General features: G+C 45.1%; 1 protein-coding gene across 12 annotated transcripts in view; it reads left to right on the top strand.

Moving 5' to 3' along the window:
- KAT6B (lysine acetyltransferase 6B) overlaps positions 1-9,440 on the top strand; it is a 192,471-nt gene extending 183,031 nt beyond the window's left edge. For all 12 annotated transcript variants that reach the window (XM_030568386.1, XM_030568384.1, XM_030568380.1 and 9 more), the window contains 4 exons: positions 230-389; positions 1,014-1,280; positions 4,052-4,346; positions 6,737-9,440. In XM_030568386.1, the coding sequence (XP_030424246.1) occupies positions 230-389; positions 1,014-1,280; positions 4,052-4,346; positions 6,737-9,216 (3,202 nt within the window). In that variant the 3' untranslated portion in view covers positions 9,217-9,440. The remainder of the gene's footprint in view (positions 1-229; positions 390-1,013; positions 1,281-4,051; positions 4,347-6,736) is intronic.
- The last annotated feature ends 15,526 nt before the right edge of the window (positions 9,441-24,966 follow it).

The following is a 24,966-nucleotide window of genomic DNA, read 5'->3' as shown; positions in this document are numbered from 1 at the left end:
CATCAGGAAGTACTTCTTCCACACAAGGCACAGTCAGCCTATGGAAGTCATTGCCATCGGTTCTGGTGAAGGCCAAAAGTAAAACTGAGTTCAGAAAAGAATTAGATAAGATCATGGAGGATAGATCCATCAATGGCTGCTAACCAGGAAGGCCTGAGATTTAAGATATGAGATTGTTTTGCTTTATCTTGATGTTTTTCTAACATCAAAAATCCTTTTTGAATTCTAGATTTGTAATAATTAGAAGGGAAAAACTGATCTCAAGCCACATGGAGAAACTGAAAGCTAATCCACGTGTCAATGAAGTAGACCCTGAAAGTTTGAGATGGACTCCACTGCTTGTTTCTAATGCTGCGGTTTCTGAAGAAGAGAGGGAAGCTGAAAAAGAGGTAACAGCAGACATTGTCAGTCTGAATTCCTTTCCTTAAGATTTCTTCTCCAGTCTTTATCATTACGTAGTAGGCTGTCTTAAATATAGCATTGTTTAACATTGTCAGATCTTAGTTATGAGGAAAACTGCTTATGTGAAACACTTCAGCACTAATCAGTAATAACTCGGGTTTTGGAGATGGTACAGTAAATTTTGGAAAAAGAATATGAAAACTTAAACTCTGTTTCACTTGTTATGAAGTTGTATTTACTGCTCCTGAAGTAGTCTAGGAGCATGGAATCAGATCAGATTTGGTGCAGAGCTCAAAGGCTGCAGTGTCAATTGATTCTTTGTGTTTATGAACTTCCTCAAAGTGATCCATGTCAGCGGGCGTGTAATGTAGTGCTGAAGGACTTAAATCAATTCGCTGCATCATTAATAGTGCTAAATATCCCATGAAATGCAATCTTCTTTGGTTTGTTATCCTAACTGTTATAAAGTAGCTACTAGATGATTCAGCTGAAATGTTGTTGCTTGATTAGGCAGCAGTGCTAATCAGGGTTGACTTATTGTAACTCTTTAGCTGAACTTGATATGGCTAATACTGTTTCAGTGACCCATTATTTTAACCCCAACCCTTCAGGCTGAGCGTTTGATGGAACAGGCTAGCTGCTGGGAAAAGGAAGAGCAAGAAATATTCTCCACAAGAACTAATAGTAGGGAATCACCTGCAAAAGTACAATCTAAAAATAAATACTTGCGATCTCCAGAGAGTGTGGCAGTGGTTGGAGAGCGAGGGCAATCCACAGAGCAATCTAAAGAAAGCAGTGAGGATGATGAAGGGGATGGGAATCATCAAAATTCACCTCCACGGCTGACCAAACCACAATCACTGGCCATAAAAAGAAAGGTATGTTACTTTTAGCACTTTCAGTTAAAGTTGTTCAGTGTCCATTACAATCAAACCATGTTTGTCAAAAAGATGTAAAAAAAGGCAGGTTTTTTTTCTCTTTACGAGCTTTCATTAGACTGTTCATTTTTTTTATCTAAATTGTGTTTGCACACTGAGCCCTTTCTAGTTCATAGTTGTTTCCTCGGAAGTTTGGTTTTCCTTTTGACTTCTTTGTATTGTTAAGAAAAAATGGATAGCACTAAACATCAGAATTAGAATTTATTTTTAAACTAATGACTGCCCTCTGCTGTTTAGGGTTGGTACTGATTAAACATTTTAATTGGTTCTTCCATACCCTCACTTGGGTTTTTTTGTCCTTTTGGGATGGAGTCAAATCAATTATGTGTTTTCTCCTGTTACAAGATTAGCAGGATAAGATGGTTTTTTGCAAGATATGTTAAAGCAAATACATTTTTAAAGAAAAATTGGTTTCTCAAAATATTACATTTATTTTTCTTATACAGAGCCTTCTTATTCCAAGAACTAAACTCTCTAAATTCTGCTTAAACTTGAGTATTGAATTTTTGTTGCTGAAAATTATGTAATCACATTGAATGTTCAGTAACTTAAGAACCCATAAATGTTAAGCTGCTTGGCTTAATGAAATGTATTTACATGGCTTTGGTAAGAATTTACAGATGAGTATCCCATTGTGTATATTTTGGATTAGAGAATTGTAAAGTAAATGTGAATCTTTGAGAAATGAATAGGTAACAGTGGAAATATATCATTGAAATTTTAGCAGAACCTGTTCAAACCCTTCTTTTCTACAGCTGCTAAACTGTAACATTCTTTAGTATATTGCTATTATTTACACCAAGTTTGAGACTTGGGCCATGTCTACATCTAAAATTTTGCAGCGCTGGTTGTTACAGCTGTATTAGTACAGCTGTATAGGGCCAGCGCTGCAGAGTGGCCACACTTACAGCAACCAGCGCTGCAAGTGGTGTTAGATGTGGCCACACTGCAGCGCTGTTGGGCGGCTTCAAGGGGGTTCCGGGACGAGAGAGCAAACCGGGAAAGGAAACCAGCTTCGCCGCGGTTTGCTCTCTCGGTCCCGGAGCCACCCAGCAAACCGCAGGGAAGGAGACCTGCTTGCTCGGGGTTCCGGGACCGAGAGAGCAAACCGGGAACGCCGCGGTTTGCTCTCTCGGTCCCGGAGCCACCCAGCAAACCGCAGGGAAGGAGACCTGCTTGCTCGGGGTTCCGGGACCGAGAGAGCAAACCGGGAACGCCGCGGTTTGCTCTCTCAGTCCCGGAGCCAGCCAGCAAACCGCAGGGAAGGAGACCTGCTTGCTCGGGGTTCCAGGACCGAGAGAGCAAACCGGGAACGCCGCGGTTTGCTCTCTCGGTCCCGGAGCCACCCAGCAAACCGCAGGGAAGGAGACCTGCTTGCTCGGGGTTCCGGGACCGAGAGAGCAAACCGGGAACGCCGCGGTTTGCTCTCTCGGTCCCGGAGCCACCCAGCAAACCGCAGGGAAGGAGACCTGCTTGCTCGGGGTTCCGGGACCGAGAGAGCAAACCGGGAACGCCGCGGTTTGCTCTCTCGGTCCCGGAGCCACCCAGCAAACCGCAGGGAAGGAGACCTGCTTGCTCGGGGTTCCGGGACCGAGAGAGCAAACCGCGGCGAAGCTGGTTTCCTTTCCCGGTTTGCTCTCTCGGTCCCGGAACCCCGAGCAAGCAGGTCTCCTTCCCTGCGGTTTGCTGGGTGGCTCCGGGACCGAGAGAGCAAACCGCGGCGTTCCCGGTTTGCTCTCTCGGTCCCCGAACCCCGAGCAAGCAGGTCTCCTTCCCTGCGGTTTGCTGGGTGGCTCCGGGAACGCGAGAGCAAACCGCGGCGAAGCTGGTCTCCTTTCCCGGTTTGCTCTCTCGGTCCCGGAACCCCGAGCAAGCAGGTCTCCTTCCCTGCGGTTTGCTGGGTGGCTCCGGGACCGAGAGAGCAAACCGGGAAAGGAAACCAGCTTGATTACCAGAGGCTTCCTCCTTCCACGGAGGTCAAGAAAAGCGCTAGTAACTGTCTACATTGGATTACCAGCGCTGGATCACCAGCGCTGGATCCTCTACACCCGAGACAAAACGGGAGTACGGCCAGCGCTGCAAACAGGGAGTTGCAGCGCTGGTGGTGCCCTGCAGATGTGTACACCTTCAAAGTTGCAGCGCTGTAACTCCCTCACCAGCGCTGCAACTTTCTGATGTAGACAAGCCCTTGGACTGTTTGTCTTGGCACTGTGCTGATTATCATTTTCTGCTTGTTTGTTTATAAGCAGCTTCATAATTTTAAGGAACCTGAAATCTAAAAGCGTAAGATGTACATTTGAGTCTTGCAAATGTTTTTAGTGGAATTATGAGGTACTAAGTATACAACCAGGTATTTGTAAGCATAAATATTTTATATACTACTATTCTGAATTTTTATTTATTTAACCAGAATAAAGGCTGGAAGCCAACCATAAACTGTAGATCTTAATTTTCACCTTTATAGAACAAAGACCACAGTGTGCTTTCTGTCTCAGATGGTACACGCTCATTGCTTAACTGTGTGGGTTTAGTATATAGCAGTAAAAAATCAAATCTTGATGTAACACAAGCTAACTTCTAAGTTAATAAATAGATCAGACCATCATAAACACATTTCACAAAAATTAACTTGTTCTCTGTGTACCAAGTCAGCTAACTCCTCTTGGACTCTAACAGTTCATTGTTATATTTTTTGGAATTTTTTTTTTTAGAGACCTTTCATCTTGAAAAAGAAAAGGGGTCGTAAACGCAGAAGGATTAATAGTAGCGTTACAACAGAGACAATTTCTGAAACCACAGAGGTGTTGAATGAGCCCTTTGATCACTCGGATGAAGAGCGACCCATGCCACAGCTGGAACCTACTTGTGAGATAGATGGGGAAGGTGATAATTTAAAGCCTGTGATCAGAAAAGTATTCCAGTATCAACCTGGTAGGCAGAACCAGGAGGAAGAAGAGGACAAAGAGGAGAAGGACAATCATTATAAAAATGATGTTCAGTGTAGAAGTAAGTTGAACATTATTTTTAAACTATGTTAAAGTTAACTTGTCACTTGGGATTCAAAGGCAATACTTGCTTTTGTAGTTAACTAGCCGGTTTGTGACCAGATTTTCAGAGCTGTTGAAATTTTTACGTTTCACGATCAAAATAACATGAATTTTAACTAATGCTCCGTCTCTCTGAGATATGCTTTATGCTGTTAGTCCCACTTTATCTGCTTGCTTTGTGTAATAGCCTGAGGCATGTTGCTCTTTTTTCAGTATTTTTAGTGTTTAATATTTCTGCTTTCTCTCTGTCCTGTTACAGCTTCTTCAGTATATTAACCTCAGTTCATTAGCAGGTTTTGTTTCGTTTGGGATATTCATGTATTTACCATTTGGGAAAGAACAAAAATGTAATCTTGTATATCTACAATAGACCTCATCATACTTTTCCAGGGAAAACCAGGGGATTTCTTTCTCTTTAGTTTGTTTCGTGAAACCTTTATCTACAAAAAGCAGGAGGTAGTTGATACAGATTTTTTTTTTTTCGCTCAGTATTTAGTTATGAGAACTACTGAAATTTGCATAGTTCCCCAGGAACTATATGTCCTCTTCACTTTAGTTTGGCAGTTCTGCAATGCTATATTAATAAATTCTGAGACCTCACATTCTTCCACTATGAGCATCCAGAGACTTCCCTTTCCATCTTTCAAAATAGCCTGGGGCTGTTTAAGCCCTGACACAACTTCCAAAGGCCTGGGTTCTTCTGTTGATTTGTAGGGAGATGTTTGGTTCTGGGGTCCCAGGTCTTCCCTAAAAAGTGTGTAACAATTTATTTAATGCACATTTTAACAGCTGCTCACCAAGTTAGATTTCAAGGATATTGCCCAGCAGGAAAGCTAAAGGATGTAAAGTGTATTCACCAATGAGCAGTTTTGGGAAAATCCTCATCTCTGTCCCTCTTAAACTGATGTTTTCATCTGAGAGTTAATTCCAATTTTGGAATGAATTATAGATTCCTACATATAAACACTTTTTTTCCTCAAAAACTGCAGGTATCTCTTTGGTACTGGAGAACTAATAATTCTCAGGACATATGAAGAAGTTAAATGTTTATGTTGCCCGTTACACCAGTACAACATCTAGTGTGGATGCCGTTTTACAATTGTAAAGGTGCCTTATACTGGTATAGTTTAGCCCCCTTCCTGTACAGAAATAAATTGTACCGGTGTAAGCACACTTATATTGATAAAATTGCATCCACAGTAGTGAGGTTGTACTGCTTTAAGTATACTGGTATTTGTGTATAGATGAGGCCTAAGAGTCTCGTTATCACATTAACCAACTGTTGCAATGAGTTTGGAGTAACCCTTTCAGTGGGAGGTAGTATTTAAGAATGTAACACTTTTTCTGAAGCTGTGTCTTTGAAGGCAGCAGTATTCAACACCAAAATACATTTCTTCCTAATTGTTTTTATGGTTAATTGAATTATTTTTTTAATTTTGTCTCTGCTTTCAATTTTATTTAGTTCTGTTTCAGAATGTGTTTTTGCATGGAATCTCCCCCACATTTTGGTTTGTATTGCAAGACGCTTCTTGTGAGGAGGAAAAATTATTTTCCTTTTTCAGCATTGGAGCAATAATTTACGTGCATCAAACTCAGCATAGTACTTCCTAGAGTTAGAGCACCTTTGTGTATCCAGCAGCTGTATATTTCTGCAGTAACAGAAAGGGTGTAGTCATGCATTCCATATCTAGATAATGAGAATTGATATCCATCTTTTATAAAAGTACATATTATTGTATGAAGGGGTGCATGTATGTGAGCTCTTGTGTGTAAAAAATCTCTCTGGGGTTGGTTTATCTCACTAGTGGGAGAGATTAACAATAGTAAACTTTGTCGCATTCTGTTTTATTCTGCAAACTAGCTCTGTATTCTATTTGTCCACCACATTTTATAAATACCACTAGGTGAGGAGATAGTTTATATTAAATAAAAGGTCTGTAGGGTACATTTTCTGTAGTTTAAAAATGTTTTTTGCTTAAAATTCTTTCAGGAAGTATCAGATGACATTTTAAAATACGTATATAATTATGAGACTAAGTGTTATAGTGCTACAAGTAAGGTGTCTGTCTACATTTATTCAGCTAGTTTTCTATAATGTTTAAAACTCTTGTGCAGTTCTACTGAGTGGGAAGCAGTGGGTGTAAAGTAAATATTACCTCTATTTACTGTCATGTATGGTTATATTAAGAGTATCTATTGGCAGTATAACTTTTTTTTAATTATCCAAATTTTTTTTTAAAGAATGTACAAGTTAATTTTGGATTAATCAGTTCTGTCTGTTGATGGAAATGGATTTGTTTATGCAAACTAAGACCTTTTTTTCTTTTCTCTATTCTCTGCTTCCCAAAGACAACACAGAGGATGTAGCTGTCTTGGAAGAAAGCACTAAAGACAATCCTGAACCTTTGAGGTGTAAACAAGGCTGGCCCAAAGGACTGAAGCGTGGTGCATCTAAGTGGCGGCAGAACAAAGAAAGAAAGCCTGGTTTTAAACTTAATTTATACACTCCACCTGAGACTCCTATGGAGCCTGACTGCCAGATAATAGTAGAGGAACAGAAGCAAGTATCTGAAGTCAAGCCCAGCCAAGTTCCTGCTATTGCAGAGGAGGAGATTAAAGAGCCTGTTAAGAATTTGCAGCCTCAAGATGAGGTAAAAGAGCTGGAATCTGAGCTTCTAAACCCACCCAGTGAACCCTTTGAAATCATAGAAAATGATCTAATGAAAGTAGAGGAAGAAGAAAAAAATGTAGAGGAAGATGTTGCCAGTGCAAAAAATCAAGATAAAGATCCACAGAAGGAAACGTGTGCGCAAAAAGATGAACCTGAGCATTTGGATGATCATGAAGAGGAAGAGGAAGAAGAGGAAGAACCATCTCACAATGAGGATCATGATGCAGATGATGAAGATGATAGCCATATGGGTTCAACAGAAGTGGAGAAAGAGGAGTTACCAGGAGAAGCCTTCAAAGAAGTGCTAGAGAACCAGGAGTCTTTTTTAGACTTAAATGTACAAACTGGTAATTCAAATCAAGAGGACTTAATGGACTGTGGTGTTGACCTTGCAGCTGAGTGTGAAGGTGACCATAAAGAGCTTACTGAAGATTCAGGGCCTGTGCCTGAATCTGATGATGATCATACAGATAATAATCAGGACCAAAAGGAGAGTGAAGAGTTAAATTCTGATTTCAAGGAAGAAAATACTGAAACCATGGAGATTGATTCAGAGACAGTACAAGCAGTCCAATCTCTAACCCAGGAAACAAGTGAACAGGAAGATGCGTTTCAGGACTGTTCAGAGACGCAAGAGGCATGTAGAAGCCTGCAGAATTATACTCATACTGACCAAAGTCCACAAATGACCACACTGGATGATTGCCAACAATCTGACCACAGTAGCCCAGTTTCATCTGTCCATTCTCATCCTAGCCAGTCAGTTCGTTCTGTTAATAGTCCAAACGTTCCTCCATTAGAGAACAGTTATGCTCAAATCAGCCCAGATCGAAGTGCCATCTCTGTGCCATCTTTACAGAACATGGAGACCAGCCCAATGATGGATGTCCCATCAGTTTCTGATCATTCACAACAAGTTGTGGATAGTGGGTTTAGTGATCTAGGAAGCATCGAGAGCACAACGGAAAACTATGAAAACCCAAGCAGTTACGATTCTACAATGGGAAGTAGTATCTGTGGAAACAACTCTTCCCAAAACAGTTGCTCATATAGCAACCTTACATCTAGTAACCTAACACAGAGTAGCTGTGCAGTGACGCAGCAAATGTCTAATATTAATGGAAGCTGCAGTATGATGCAACAAACCAACATCAATTCTCCTCCTACCTGTAATGTAAAATCTCCTCAAGGCTGTGTTGTTGAGAGGCCACCAAGCAACAACCAACAGTTATCTCAGTGCAGCATGGCTGCTAATTTTACACCACCTATGCAGTTAACTGAAATCCCAGAGACTGGCAATGCCAACATTGGCCTATATGAAAGAATGGGTCAGAGTGAATTTGGAGCAGGTCATTACCCACAGCCATCTGCCACCTTTAGCCTTGCCAAACTGCAACAATTAACTAACACACTTATGGATCATTCATTGCCTTACAGCCATTCAGCTGCTGTAACTTCCTATGCAAACAGTGCCTCTTTGTCCACACCCTTAAGTAACACAGGGCTTGTTCAGCTTTCTCAGTCTCCACACACTGTTCCTGGCGGACCCCAAGCACAGGCTACTATGACCCCGCCCCCTAATCTTACTCCACCTCCCATGAATTTACCTCCTCCCCTTTTGCAACGTAACATGGCAGCATCAAATATTGGAATATCCCATACCCAAAGACTGCAAACTCAGATGGCCGGCAAAGGCCACGTGTCTGTGAGAACCAAATCAGCCCCTTTGCCCTCAGCTGCAGCAGCCCATCAGTCACAAATCTATGGGCGTGCTTCACAGACTGTGGCTATGCAAGGACCCGCACGGACCTTAACGATGCAACGCGGTATGAATATGAGTGTAAATTTGATGCCAGCCCCCGCTTATAATGTCAATTCAGTGAACATGAATATGAACACCCTTAATGCTATGAATGGATATAGTATGTCCCAGCCCATGATGAACAGTGGATATCATAGTAACCACGGATATATGAATCAAACACCCCAGTACCCTATGCAGATGCAGATGGGAATGATGGGAACTCAGCCATATGCACAGCAACCAATGCAGACAACACCACACAGTAACATGATGTACACTCCTCCAGGGCATCATGGCTACATGAATACTGGCATGTCTAAACAGTCTCTTAATGGATCCTACATGAGAAGGTAGGCTCTTTGGAGAGTCAGATTACCAAACTGGCGTATTGGATTGATCTGCACAAATAGGAGAGTACGATTTCAAAACCAGCAATCGGTGTGAATGCAAAAACATTTATTGGCACCATGTTAAAAGCTGTATGCAGCAGAAAGCCTTATACAAGTTTTCTTTTCTTTTCTTTTTCTTTTTCTTTTTTTTTTTTTTGGACCTCTCTTTTTTGTTTTTGTTTTAGGGGGATGGGGTTGTGGGTTTGGGTTTTGGGGTTTTTTTTTGATTTATTTAAAATTTTCTTTGTTTTGGTTTTTTAATTTTAACTGAAGTTCTCTGGAAAGGAAGAATTCTTTCTACGAACTGCAATTACACAGCAGCCAATGGTTCAGAGCCATTTTATGTGCCTGCTCCCATTAAAAATGTGGATACATAGACTCCAAAACTTAGTACTGGACCCTGAGATTTCTCTCCACTTTCCCCCACATGTAAATGCCTTTTAGCATTTCATTTATTGTACATTTTGTTTCTTAAGGTGACACTTCCGCATGCCGCTAATGTCTTTGTTAGTGACAGTGCATTTTGTAGTACTGTACAAGTGTTGTGCTTAACAGTAAGCCATTTCTTAAGTTTTTTGCCTTGATTAGGTTACCCTAATTTGAGGGTAAAAAAACAAAACTATATTTTTGTTAATTATAAAACTTGTAAAAATAAAAAAACCTGTAAAAGCTATTCACATTTTCATTAGTTCAAAGGGTTTTATTGCTAAATGTTTGGTGTAAAATTGAGACTCTTTTCCATTTTTGGTGACCGATATCTGGTTTTTTTTTGTGGAGGGAGGGATAAAAAGGCAGCTTTCTGTTTTATAACTGCAGACTTTTTTTGACCGAATGAAGCATATCTCAGTGTTTATTTGTCATGTTTTGAAACATTTTCACATATGTCTAAATACTTGGCAGGATTTTAAAAAATAGTGAATTTGTTGTAAAGTTGCTATTTTATGGAAATGCCTCTAACTTTACATTTTCATTCCATCTGTAGATTTTTCTATCTTTATAAAATATTGAAGTTATTTTTTAAGGGAAAAAAATAGAGCAGTAGCGTGTGAATAGTTCAAACTAAGCTTACAGATCGCATGTAAAAAGGCAAAAGTTATGTGTCTGTTTATATTGCTTCCTTTTTTGTAGCCTTTGTACCTGTACAGAGTGACTGTAAGGGCCAAGCAGAAAAGGCTTGATACTTGTGTAAAATAGGACCCAGTGACACTCTTGTATTTATCTGTTATCTTTTTAGTCAGTCACTTAAAAAAAAAAAAAACAAAAAACCAACAACCCCAAGCTGTACATTTTAACATAAAATAAATTATGATGAGCCATTTTTAGCCTCTTGTGTTTGTCCTAGTCTGATGTTGCATGGGATATTATCACTTTGCCTTACTGTGTTCTTTACAGATCTCTAAATAAATGGAGACATCCTATCTCCTAGAGCTGGAAGGGACCTTGAAAGGTCATCAAGTCCAGCCCCCCTTGCCTTCACTAGAAGGGCCAAGTACTGATTTTGCCCCAGATCCCTAAGTGGCCCCCTCAAGGATTGAACTCACAGCTCTGAGTTTAGCAGGCCAATGCTCAAACCACTGAGCTATCCCTACCCCACATTAAACAGTGTGTATGTTTACCTTGATATATGGAGATATACCTATCTTGCAGAGCTGGAAGGTCATCGAGTCCAACCCCCCTGACTTCACTAGCAGGACCAACTACTGATTTTTGCCCCAGATCCCTAAGTGGTCCCCTCAAGAATTGAACTCACAATCCTGGGTTTAGCAAGCTAATGCTCAAACCTTTGAGCTATCTCTTCTCTCTGCATAGGGTGCCTGATCCAAAGCCTCTTAAAGTCAACAGGGATTTAGATTAGGCCTTTAAAGGTTAAATGTAGATTACACTTCACAACTATGTATACTTTGTGAAAATAAAAATATCTAAGATAATGAAAAAAACTTGAATAAAACAAAATATTATATAATTACATATATAAAACATTACAAAAATTAATATTTAATGAATGTGAAGTGCTTTTCTTTTTAAAAAAAGTGACTTTGTTAAAAGGCTATTTTATTGTAGTGTACACAGTGTTTGTGCTGAGCTGTCTCTCAATATTAAAACTGCATTCTCTTTGTCCTTTTGACTGTTATCTTCAATGGAGAGTTATCTAGATTCCAAGATGTTTTGTACATCCAGAATTGAACTTTTTTTACAGGTTTGTATATTTAAACAACTTTGTCCTGGCAACTGTAGATATATAAAAATTGAAGATGTCTTATAAATGCAGTCATCATGAAATGTGTCTGTCAAATCTAGGACAGGTGCATGTGAAACAAAACCACAAAAAAGAAATATTCTTATGAGAATTTCTAAAAATGTTTCTACACTTAAAGCTGATATTGATTTTTTTTCATAATTTCAGTTTTAAAACATGGTAGATGTAATAAAAGCATCAGCCATCTTAATTCATCCTTGAAAAACAGATATAAAAGAAGCTTCATAGGTGGGCATTTAACTGCTCTAAAGTCAGAAATGTGTGTATTACTTAACAAAAACAACACACCTTAATACGTATGGCCTTTGTGGTCAGATTAAGGTCCTGGTCTTGCAGGCTCTTACACACGTGAGTATCTTTATATGTCTAAGCCATCCCATTTTAATTTGATGGGGCTACTCGTGTGAAGTTACTTCACATATGTAGGTGTGTGTATGAACAGGTGCTACAGTGGTTGTGAGAATCATAACTCTGAACTCCTGCCTCTTGGGAGTTTCAACTGTCAGCCAGAATGCTGCATTAAGGGCATGATTCTGCAAAGACTTATGCACATGCTTAACTTTATACACTCTGAATAGTCCTGTTGAAACCAGTGGCACTATGCATAAATGTAAACACCTGCCTACATCTTTGCAAGAGCAGCATCTGCCATAATATTTTTGCCATAGCCTCTTTATTTTTAGGGAAATACAACAAAGAGAAAGAGAAATGAAGAAAACACTGCTTATTTCAATGTGTGATGGGAGATTAACACATGCAGGATAGTGTGTGTGTGTGTGTGTGTAAGTTTCTCAACTGGAGCTCTGCAGCTCTGTGTTAAATGATTGCACATTGAAATAGAAGCAGCATATTATGTGACTTGTATTTGTATATTTATATGAAATCAAAAGTAAGGGCAACTGGGCCTTACCCACTGCTGTGGGACTCCAGTTTTACTGCACTGTTAACTCATTGACACGCCAGGTCCAACTGTTGTTTTAGCGTGGAGTGCTCTGGCCCTGAGCGTGCTGAGTCTCAAGTATTGCTAGAGCTTAGCATTGTAATATATAATTGAAAGTTTCATGGAAAATTGTGTACTGTGTGCACACAATAAATACTTTTCAAATACGTAATTTCAAAAACAAATTACTTCCAGGAGGACAAATGCTTTTGACATCTTTTGAGTTCATTTGTGGCATTTATATGCTGACAACTCTGCTTTGTAAAACTCTCCTGTCTCCCTAAACAGATCTGCTCCCTGTGTATATTAAGTGTCACTCACCTCTGCTCACTTTAGTAACAAAGAAGTTTTCACTTCCTTTTACTCCTGTTATCCCTGCAGAACCAACATAACAAAGAGAATATCAGCTGGATTGTCTTCCATTGAGTGGATCAACAGAATTATTTGCTGACTTGTAATCCGCATTCCCTGTGGAGACCATGAGTTTTGCACAGATGCTACTGTAGGAATAATTGGAAGAACATGGGGTTGCTAGAGTGTGAAGAGGGCCTAGTTAGGACAGCAGAACCTTTTATTATGGCTGGTGCTGTGAAAGATGGAAAAAACCTGCCTGACTCTAAACCTCTGGCGAGTTTGCATGGCTGGCACTTAGTTCAGATCTACACTCTCAGCTTGTGCTCGAAAAGTTATGTTGGTCGGAAGTATACGGTGTGATCCCTGATTGACATAGCTGTAAATAGTGTAGATGCAGTTATACTGGCAAAACTGCCTTTGCCAGTATAGCTTATTTTGCTGTGGGAGTGGGGGCTGGAATAAGCTATATAGCCAAATGCCCCTAGTGTGGCCAAATATTTTGTTTGTAAACCGAGCGCACTTGAAATGCAAGCCATTAAATCCCAATGCACTGAAACACCACTCTCCCCAAGATGCCAATTTTGCTTAGTCTTTTGTCAGTCAATCACTGGTAAGTGATTAGCACTGCACATTAATTTTGGGTTAGTTTAACCAAATTAGGAAGACCCAACCTGCGAGCTAATCCTTTTGGAAGGATTGTAATAGCAACAGAAAGCTGTATTGTGTAATCACTCCCAGACACACAAAGCTTTTAGTAATCCACTGTCCCTAAATCTGCACATAATGAGTTTTTACCAGTAAATTAACTAGCTGTCAATCAGATTGGCTGATACAAAACTCCATTTGGTATATTATGCATATCTAGATAATGAGAATGGTGACAGTGGAATAATCCAGCAAGCTGCCATATTAAGGGAGGGGTTACCCTTCTGCATCCTATGGCTATATGAATTTACATATTACTGATACAAAAACGGATAACTGATGCAGCAAAGGTCTTTTGATTGATTGATTGTTTTTGCACATAGGAAGCATACATGTGTCTAGTAAATCCATTATTATAGTGATTATTGGGGACTGGATGGTTTGGGGGCTTGGTAATGGCAGATGAAGACTTCCCCTCTCTCAGTGCAAATGAAGCCCAGATCAGTAATGATCCAGAAGATCAGGAAGCTGGAGAGTTTTGTGGTTAATGTGCAGAATGGGGTTTTATTTCTGGCTGTGCCAGAACCTTTGTATGTAACCTTGGCATGTCACTTAGCCTCTTTGTGTCTCGTTTCCCCCTCACTAAAATAGAGATAATGAATAATAAGCTTGAATAACTCATGTTTGTAAAGCACATTGAGATATTTTGATGGAAGGTGCTATAGAAAAAGTATTTTCTGTTGGCTGGTTGCCACTGCTGCAGACTATTGACATAGTCCTTTTTCATTGTCAGGCAGGTGGCAACCAATCATGCTACATCAAGATGCAGGTCCTGCATCAGGATATTGGATGTTTGTTTGTCTCAGCCAATTTGCTTTCTACCTCTTATTATGATTATTTATATGTATTCTTACACTGCCTTGGAGCCCCAGTCATGGCCCATTGTGCTAGATGCTGTACAAACACAGAACAGAAAGACCCAGCGAGTTGACAATCTAAATATAAGACAAGAGACGGCCGATGGAGACAGACAGATGGGGAGTACATGGAGACAATGAGACAATATTGTCTAACTGGACAAGACAGGTGGGGGAAGGGCAATAACACACCAGCAGAGTGATGGTGGCAAACATGGCATTAGTTCCCCAGGGGTTAGGGTGGCTTTACATAGGAGGGGTTGAGCTTTACATAGGGGGGGTTGAGCTAACTGGAAAGAAAAGAGAAAGGGAGTGGAGGGGCAGAGGGGGGAGCAAGGAGGGCATGTATGGAATAAAACTGGTAAAGAGGCTGTGGTGGAGGGAGTTGGAGCAAACAGCCAATCAGCAGGGCGACACAACTTCTACCGCTTTGACTGGACTGTCCAGAGTGCCTTGAATTGGCTGCTCCTGCTCCTGCCAGCTGGAAGCTCTGGCTGGCATCTCTTTGCACCATTTTTTATAATCTCTTCCCCACACCCTTGCTGGGATGATGATGATTTTTCATTCTTGTTATGCAGAGCGTTGTATTGATTTTACTCACTGGACCAAGCACTGGTTTCCTAGGGAGCAGCACCCAGAAGAGTCCACTAGCCTTAGATGGAGAACAACCAAGTTGGCCCTTCCTGTGATATTTTTAGAGCCCTCAAGGTATTGGACTCTAATCCGTTCCTTTCAGGAGAACTTGTTTTTATCTTTATGGTACGATGGCAACTTGCAGATTCCTAATAGGCAAATGACTCAGATCCTGTGTTTTGCAAGCTGATGATTTTGCTAATAGGGGAAAACAGAGAATTGGTCTGCAAAGCTGCCATGTGGCAGTCCCTTCCCACTATTAACAACCACTGTAGCAGGGGGACTCAGCTGTATTCCTAGCATGAGCCACATTTTAATACATGGACTCTTCTCCTCTCGTTGACTATGGAAGAACATCCCTGAGGTAAGTACGGCAGTTGCTTATATTGGAAAGTAATCTTATGGAAACATTTAAGTTTCTTAACGTGCAACAAGCTTCTGGAAATAAGGAAGAGCCAGTATGTATTGCACAGACCAGTTGAGAATCTCTGGGGAATCATAATAGGCTTGATCTAGTCCCTGGGTGCAGCTTGCAAGCAGTGGGCCTTCAGTCTTCGGAGCACATGATCCATTGTGCCAGATGGATACATTTAGTAATTTCAGCATTTGCTTCCTATCCCTGGTAAGGAAATCACTACTCAGAAACCCAATTGATCTCCATCAGTAGCAAACAGGTCACAGGAAAGGGAATTTTTCGTCTTCTCTCTCCTTCCAGTGAGACTTGTGCAGACACTCGCTTGTCCCTCAGACCCAAGAGAGCTTTGTTGTAATACAATGTCCAGTCTGTTTTTCACAATAAGGGACATACTAACAAACCAGATACAAATCCACTACTAGCTAGGACAGCCACCAAACTGGCCAAGGACAGGAATTGAGGGTACGTCTACACTATGGGATTATTCAGATTTTACATAAACCGGTTTTGTAAAACAGATTGTATAAAGTCGAGTGCATGCGGCCACACTAAGCACATTAATTCGGTGGTGTGCATCCATGTACCGAGGCTAGCGTCGATTTCTGGAGCGTTGCACTGTGGGTAGCTATCCCGTAGCTATCCCATAGTTCCCGCAGTCTCTCCCGCCCATTGGAATTCTGGGTTGAGATCCCAATGCATGAGTGCAAAAATAGTGTTGCGGGTGATTCTGGGTAAATGTCGTCACTCATTCCTTCCTCTGTGAAAGCAATGGCAGACAATCATTTCGCTCCCTTTTTCCCTGGATTGGTCTGGCAGACGCCATAGCATGACAATCATGGAGCCCGTTTTGCCTTTTGTCACTGTCACCGTATGTGTACTGGATGCCGCTGACAGAGGCGGTACTGCAGCGCTACACAGCAGCATTCATTTGCCTTTGCAAGGTAGCAGAGACAGTTACCAGTCGTTCTGTACCGTCTGCTGTGCCATTGTAAATTGGCGATGAGATGATGGTTATCAGTCTTTCTGTACCGTCTGCTGCTGTCATGGGTGCTCCTGGCTGAGGTCGGCCGGGGGCGCAAAGACAAAAATGGGAATGACCCGGGGGTCATTATTTATGTTGTATCTAAAAATAGAGTCAGTCCTGCCTAGAATATGGGGCAAGTGTGCTAGAGAACTAGTGTACTAGAGAGCACAGCCGCTCCGTGTCAGATCCCCCAGAAATGATGAGCTGCATGCCATTCTAGGGGGTGCCCCTGCAACAACCCCACCCGTTGCTTCCCTGCTCCCACAACCCTCCTGGGCTACCGTTGCAGAGTCCCCCTAGTTTGTGTGATGAAGTAATAAAGAATGCAGGAATAAGAAACACTGACTTGTTAGTGAGATAAAATGAGGGGGAGGCAGCCTCCAGCTGCTATGATAGTCCAGGCAGGACATTAAATGGTGCAGGGGAGAGGAGCCCAGCATCCCGCTTCTATGATAGTCCAGGCAGTACAGAATCTTTTCTTTAGACATGAAAGGAGGGGGCTGATGGAGCTCAGCCCCCAGTTGCTATGATGAAGACGGTTACCAGCCGTTCTGTACCATCTACCGGGAATGACCGGGAGTCATTCCTATTTTTACCCAGGCGCCCCCGGCCGACCTCACCTGAGGCCAGCCAGGAGCACTCACGGGCTGATGATGACGATGGATAGCAGTCATATTGTACCGTCTGCCACCGGGGAGGGGAGGGGAGAGGGTGCTGCTGTTCAGTGCTTCAGCATCGTGTCTACCAGCAGCATGCAGTAGACATAGGGTGACATGGAAAAAAATCGTTTCTTGACTTTTTTATCTTTTCTTTCACGGGGGGGAGGGGAGGTAAATTGACGAGCTATACCCTTAACCACCCCAGATGATGTGTTTGACCCTACAGGCATTTGGAGCTCAGCCAATAATGCAAATGCTTTTCGGAGACTGTGGGGACTGTGGGATAGCTGGAGTCCTCAGTACCCCCTCCCTCCATGAGTGTCCATTTGATTCTTTGGCTTTCCGTTACGCTTGTCACGCAGCACTATGCTGAGTCCCTGCTGTGGCCTCTGTCTGGAGATTTTTTTCAAATGCTTTGGCATTTCGTCTTCTGGAACGGAGCTCTGATAGAACAGATTTGCCTCCCCATACAGCGATCAGATCCAGTATCTCCCTTACGGTCCATGCTGGAGCTCTTTTTGAATTTGGGACTGCATCACCACCCATGCTGATCAGAGCTCCACGCTGGGCAAACAGGAAATGAAAATCAAAAGTTTGCGGGGCTTTTCCTGTTTACCTGGCCAGTGCATCCGAGTTCAGATTGCTGTCCAGAGCGGTCACAATGGTGCACTGTGGGATACCGCCCGGAGGTCAATACCGTCGATTTGCGGCCACACTAACCCTAATCCGATGTGGTAATACTGATTTCAGCGCTACTTCTCTCATCGGGGAGGAGTACAGAAACCGATTTATCGAGCCCTTTATATCGATATAAAGGGCCTTGTTGTGTGGACGGGTGCAGCGTTAAATTTTTTGCTGTGCTTCTGACCTCCTCAGGAGATGTTGGGGGGAGGAGGGGGGGTTCCTGTTGGTTTTTGTTTCGTTTTGTTTTTTGTGCCCTGTTCCAAAAGCTGCCCTGCAGAATGAGAGCACAACTCTCTTCATATGTGTGTTCTCTGCATGCTGCTGTGCTAGAGCTTGTCACATAGAGAGAGTGAAAACAGAAGCCAGGAGATGATTGGTTGCCTGGCTAGCTAGCTAGCTGTCCAGCAGCTTCCAGGTCAGGAAACCCTCCAGCACTCACTTTCTGTGTGATTTTATTGGTCTATTTGGTGGGGGTGTAGTGCTGTCATCCATCATTGTAGCATCTGAACACCTTCTGTGTAAAATAGATTAGGAACAGTAACATTCCTGGTGTACTTCATGAAGTCTCTGGCTCCTTCTTATAGAAAGTTCTGCTGGGGTAGGATTTGGGGTGGAAGTGGATGGTTGGAACAGGAGGTGGTTTGAAGTGTTGACCATCAGTTGTGGAGGAAAAGTGTTATTAAAGAGGAAGTGATTGCAACATTCCTAAAGGCTTTTAGACTTTGAAGTCATCTCCTGTCCTCCAGAAGTTCCTTCTACAACCAGATCTGCTTGGGAATGCTTTGTCCCTGGTTCTGGCATATTTCATTTTGGGCTTTATGAGCTGCATTGTTCCTGACTGTCCTGGTGGAAGATGGATGGCAATGCAGTGTGTAACATAGGTGCATGTGCATCCATTCCTGGCTTTGATGATTATAACCAAAGCTCTAAACTGGGCACAGCAGCTGTCTGGGGGATGAGGAGGAACTGGAGCAAAGGCTAGATACATTCACAGTGGCCTAAGCCATGAAGGTGATTACTGTCACATTTTACACCAGCTGGAGTCTGAGTGCTGTTCTCGCCCTCATCTCCTGATATAGTGAATGACAGGAATCCTGCAGGACCAGCCTGGCCAGGTCCCCATCCCGGAGGAAGAAGCGAAGGTTCCTAAAAAGCTGGAGGCGTAAGAGGGATTTTAGTTATTGGCGCTGGCATGGCATCCAGCCTCATTGACGAGTCAGGATCCCGAGGCTTCATGTCACTCTGACACACAGGGCTGTGTGCCTTCCCGGGGCAGGTGGGACTGTCCCTGCTAGTTCTCCAAAGCATCACCTCGCCGAACAGCTTCGCTTCAGCGGGAAATGGGAGGGTTACCTGGGGTCTGGGGCCCAGAATATAGGGTACCCTAGAGCTGCATTCCTGGGCTGGGGGGGGTTAATGGAGGGATAAAGAGAGGTGCCCAGTGAGGGAGAAATGGGTGCCTCATATTGCAGTAGTTAAGAGGGAGGAGGGTTAGTTAATGGTACCCAAGGCAGTTCCCTGCCCCACGTTTAAAGTGCTGTGCAGACATTAATGTTCAAGCACCTTGTGAAGTAGGTGTTATCCCCCCATGAATAAAAGGGGGAAACAAGCAGCGAAGTTAGAGCTTGATTACACCTCTCAGAAAGCTGAGGGAGCTGGGGTTGGGGAGACCAAGTTCCCAGGCCTGCCCAGAAATGCCTCTTGTGGTGCCTCCTTCCTGGCTGGCATCATCCATGTCCCTTCTGCCCTACACAGCCACCCAATGATTGCTGCAGTCTCCTGGCACCCTCTCTTCTCCCCCAGCCCATCCGTACACCCTGGCTGGTGATGTGTCCAAGAGGTCGCAGTTTGTGCCAGTGGCAGAGCTGGTGTTAGAACGCAGGGGTTCCTGGCTCCTGCCTTGTGGTTATTTCATCAGCCAATGCAACTTCCCTATGGGCTGGGGAAACAGGTGTCCGGTGCTGGAGTAATGGAATGACGGTTGGAGGAGAGCGAGGAGAGAATCGGGTGCTCTGTAATGCAGGAATTGGTGAGGAAGAGAGGTAATGGAGGGGACCACAGGAACTGCTGGGCAACTTCTCTTCTCTGGCACAGTGGAAGCTTCTACAATAAGGATAGAGAGACAGAGCTTCTTGGGGGCTGGGATGAGATGGCAGAATGAGCTTCTACAGGAGTAAAAGGCCATCCCAAGCCTCACTGCCTTCCACTCTCAGCGCAAAGTGTATTGCTTTGACCTTGCTTCCTCTACCCTAAACATATTATGAACTGCGTGTGTATATTGAAAAAAAGAAAATCCAGAACACAACACTCCTTTGCCCAACCATCTCCCCCTGGGAAGAGAAAAAATGCGCCAGACGTTAGTCATGTTACTTAATGCACCCCTGGAAGGAGCTCAGATACTGCCGTGATGAACGTGGTACGGGAACCTGTATGGACTAGCATAGAGGTGGAGGAGAACCCAGAAATCCAAACAGAGGGAATGTGCCCCCCACACTGCCATAACTGGGGGGATGAGGAGCTGGGGAGAAGAGATGGGGGAAGGAAAAAGGACCTTGCAGTAACTGGTAAAGAAGTTGGAAGAGGGGTGGCAGAGTGGCACTGATCATGCAGCGGTGAGGAGAGCTCGGGGTGTTTCATTGGCTTCCCAAACTCAGTTACGACAAATTTCTTGCTCTTCATGTTGTCATGTTTTCTACAGCTGCAGGCTGTAGCAATGAGCAATGGCGATTGGAAGAAAGTTGATGGTAAGAGGCTTTATGAGCGTCAAACAGCTACCCAGAATTGATTTACCAAACTGTATGCTGCTGGAGTTCAGTACTGCATATTCAAATAATAGATTCTTCTTCGAGTGATTGCTCATATGCATTCCAGTCAGGTGTGCGCGCGCTGCATGCGCGTTCGTTGGAAGACTTTTTTTTTTTTACCCTAGCAACACTCGGTGGGTCGGCTGGGCACCCCCTGGAGTGGCGCCGCTATGGCACCAGATATATACCCCAGCCAACCCGGCCACCCTTCAGTTCCTTCTTACCGCCTGTGTCGGTCGTTGGAACAGTGGCGTGCGGCTTAGCTGACCTCCACCTTCCCTAGCTACTCGTAGTTTCTCGTTATTGTGTACATAGTTATTGTTCTTGTAGATATAGATAGATTTAGTTGTAAGTTCTTACATTAATAGTATAGTTAGTTTAGTACTACTTAGTGGGGTTCGGGGAGTAGCCCCTTCCCCACACCCGGTGCCGGAGCTCATGCCCGGCTCACCGGGTTTCAAACCGTGCTCTGCCTGTCACAGGCTGATGCCAACAGGAGCCCCACATGACTCCTGTTTGAAGTGCCTCGGGGAATCGCACTTAACAGCTAAGTGCCCTATTTGCAAAGCTTTCAAGCCGCGAACTAAAAAGGAGCGGGACATCAGACTAAAACAGCTCCTCATGGAGGCGGCCTTGACACCGCCACCTTCGGCACCGAGCACTGGTCAGTTGGTGAGCAGAGACACCCCTATGGCACCAGATCGCACCAGTATGCCTAAAGACTTTCGGCACCAGGCGCCACCGGCACAGAAGTCGACTACACATCGCTCACTCTCCCCGAGGTCGAAGAAGGCCAAGACTCCTGCTGCTTGGAGACCACCCATGCCGCAGCCAGAGAGTGCACCCAGTTCAGACTGCCTGGCGCCGCTACCCACCACGGCACCGACTAAACTGGCACCGTTGATTCCGGTCCCACAAGGGCCGTCGAGTCCGGCGCCTAATAGCTCCCCGGCGCGTGCCTCGGTAGAGCCCACCATGCCAGAGGCATATTCGGCGGCGAGAGACTTCATCGCCTTAACGGACTCGGCACTGTCTCTACCCCCAGCACCGCTGGTGTGGGTAATCCAATCTCAGGGCAAGCCGACCCTGCCTAGACCACCATCTGTCAGCTCAGCGGACTGGCACTGCTCAAGATTGCGGTCCCGCAGATGCTCCAGGTCGAGACGACGCTCCCGCTCTCGACGCCGCTCGCAGTCCCAGCACCGTTCTCCTACATGGCACCGGTCAGACTCGTGGCACCGGTCGGACTCCTGCTCTCCTCCTCACTATCCGCAGCACCGCTCCAGTTCTCGGCGCCGATCCAGGCACTGTACCTCTCGGAGCCATTCACACTGCAGATCTCGGTCAACCTCCCAGCACCGGTCTGGTCGCAGGTCCCGATCTCGATCCCGGTACTGCTACGAATACTGGCACCAGTCCCCGTTAAAGAAGGGAACGAGGTCCATTGGAACCTCAGCCCAAGGTTTCTCTGCTCCTCCATGGCCATCCAGGCAGATGTCGGTGTCCTCTCACGCGGACAGTTATTACGACCAGGAGCAAGATACGGAGGTGCCTACCAGGGTCTTCCAGGAGGTCCGGTCTCAGGACCCGGGACCTCACCAGTGGTCCTTTTGGACACCCTGGGCATACCATCATGCCCAGGGTGCTCTATTGCTCCAGACCCGCTCCGCTTCCTCAGAGCATTGAGCTCCAGAGGCCACCATTAGCCGTCCCCCTCCAGCTGGGACAGAGGAGCAAATAATCCATCCACCAGGTTCCCCGGTACCGCTGGAGCAGGAACCAACCCAGGAGCAAGAGGCTATCCAGGACCCCCTCGTCCCCGGCATGTCGTCCTCTTCCTTCCCAGATGATGCGGTGGCAGAGACCTCATCATCAAGGCCCCCGCCAATAGACCTCAGAGCCCATCAGGACCTCCTTAGGAGGGTGGCGCTCAACATCAATCTTCCCGTAGAGGAAGTCCCGGAGGTCGAGGACCCAGTTGTCAGCATCCTGTTGGCAGATACCCCCACTAGGGTGGCTTTGCCTTTCATCAAGACCATCCAGGCCACTGCTGACCCTTATGGCAGTCCCCAGCCTCCATTCCCCCTACGACAAAAGGAGTTGAGAGGAAATACGTGGTATCCTCTCGGGGGTACGAATATCTATACGTTCATCCTCCTCCTTCCTCATTAGTTGTCCAATTGGTCAACGACAGGGAACGCCACGGCCAACAGGCGTCAGCCCCCAAATCAAAGGAGGCTAGGCGGATGGAACTACTAGGCCGCAAGGTATATTCGGCAGGTACCCTTCAGCTCCGGGTGGCCAACCAGCAGGCTCTCCTGAGCCGTTACAGCTACAACACCTGGGCGGAGGTGGGTAGATTCACAGAACTTCTACCCCTGGACTCTCGCCAGGAATTTGCCGCATTCCTTGAAGAAGGGAAGAAGGTGGCTAGAATCTCCCTCCAGGCTTCTCTCGATGCAGTCAACTCGGCAACTAGAAATCTGCCCTCAGGTATCACCATGAGGTGCATCTCATGGCTACAGGTCTCCAACCTGCCACCCGAGCTCCAATACACCATCCAGGACTTACCCTTTGATGGCAAGGGTTTGTTCTCTGAAAAGACCAACCCCAGGTTGCAAAGTTTAAAGGACAACAGGGTCATCATGCGCTCATTGGGCATGCATACGCCTGTGACCCAACGCAGACCCTTACAGCCCCAACCCCACCGGCCGTACTTTATGCCCCGACACAGACAAGACTTCAACAGAAGGTGTGGGCGGGGTGGCCGTAGATGCCAGTCGGGACCCCAAGGGGGTCAAAACCATGGCCCCCCAAAAGCACCTCCGGGGCCTAAGTCTACCTTTTGAAGATACGCACAAGGACGGCGTACCAGTTTCAGGACAGGATCCTTTTCCAACTGCCTCTCCTACTTCCTCCCGGCGTGGTCCCAATTGACCTCAGACATCTGAGTCCTACGGACGGTGAAACAAAGATACCACCTCCAATTTGTTTCAATCCCACCTTCCCACCCCCCAACCCAGTCCCTCTTCAGGGACCCCTTTCATGAGCAAGTCCTCTTACAAGAGGTGCAGTCTCTCCTCGCCGCATGAGCAACAGAGGAGGTACCACCAGACAAGAAGGGAAAAGGGTTTTACTCCCACTACTTTCTAATCCCCAAGTCCAAGGGAGGCCTCAGGCTCATCCTGGACCTGCGAGGCCTCAATAAGTTTATGGTCAAGTTGAAGTTCCACATGGTCTCCCTGGGAACTATTATCCCATCCTTGGATCTTGGAGACTGGTATGCCGCCCTCGATATGAAGGATGCATACTTCCATATCACCATCTTCCCTCCACACAGGAGGTATCTTCGCTTTGTAGCCAGTCACCGGCACTTCCAATTCACGGTCCTCCCCTTTGGCCTGTCTACAGCCCCAAGGGTGTTTACGAAGTGTATGGCCGTCGTCGCCCCACCTCCACCGGCAGCAGATACATGTATTCCCGTATTTGGATGACTGGCTCATCAAGGGAACCCCCCGGACTCAGGTCAGACAGCACGTGAACATAATCACAGACCTATTCTCCCGACTGGGGCTGCTCCTCAACGCTGAAAAGTCCACACTGGTTCCTACACAAAGGCTGGACTTCATAGGGGCAACCCTGGACTCCACTCGAGCCAGGGCCTACCTACCTCAGCCACGTTTCCAGATGATCAGGGCTATCATTCGAGGTCTGCAGAACTCCCCAATCACCTCGGCTCGCACATGTCTCGGCCTACTAGGCCACATGGCCGCCTGCACTTATATGACCAAATATGCCAGGCTCCGCCTCCGGCCCCTTCAAACATGGCTCAACTCGGTCTAACGCCTGGGCAGGGACCCAATAGACATGCTGGTGACCGTTCCCCCGAGCACCTTACGCTCCCTTGACTGGTGGCTGACTCCCTCCCTGGTGTGTGCAGGGCTACCGTTCCATCCACCACAGCCCTCGCTGTCCCTAACGACAGATGCGTCATCTCTCGTTTGGGGGGCTCATCTCGGTCACCTTCATATCCAGGGCCTTTGGGCATCACAGAAGCTGACACTCCACATAAACGTCTGGGAGCTGAGAGTAGTCTGCCTCGCGTTCCAGGCATTCCAGCAACATCTTCGTGGCCATTGTGTCTCAGTGTTTACAGACAACACAACGGCCATGTATTATATCAACAAACAGGGAGGGACTCGCTCTTCTCCCCTGTGTCAAGAGGCCATTCGACTCTGGGACTTCTGCATAGCCCACTCAATAGACCTGGTAGCGTCCTTTCTCCCAGGGGTTCGGAACACTCTGGTGGATCAGCTGAGCAGATCCTTCCTCTGTCACGAATGGTCAATAAGACCAGATGTTATTCATTTGATCTTCCAGAGG

This window comes from Gopherus evgoodei, chromosome 7 (genome assembly GCF_007399415.2).
Source record: "Gopherus evgoodei ecotype Sinaloan lineage chromosome 7, rGopEvg1_v1.p, whole genome shotgun sequence".
NCBI classification, from domain to species: domain Eukaryota; kingdom Metazoa; phylum Chordata; order Testudines; family Testudinidae; genus Gopherus; species Gopherus evgoodei.
Note: the sequence above shows the minus strand (reverse complement) of the source record. Positions and strands in the feature narration are given on the sequence as shown.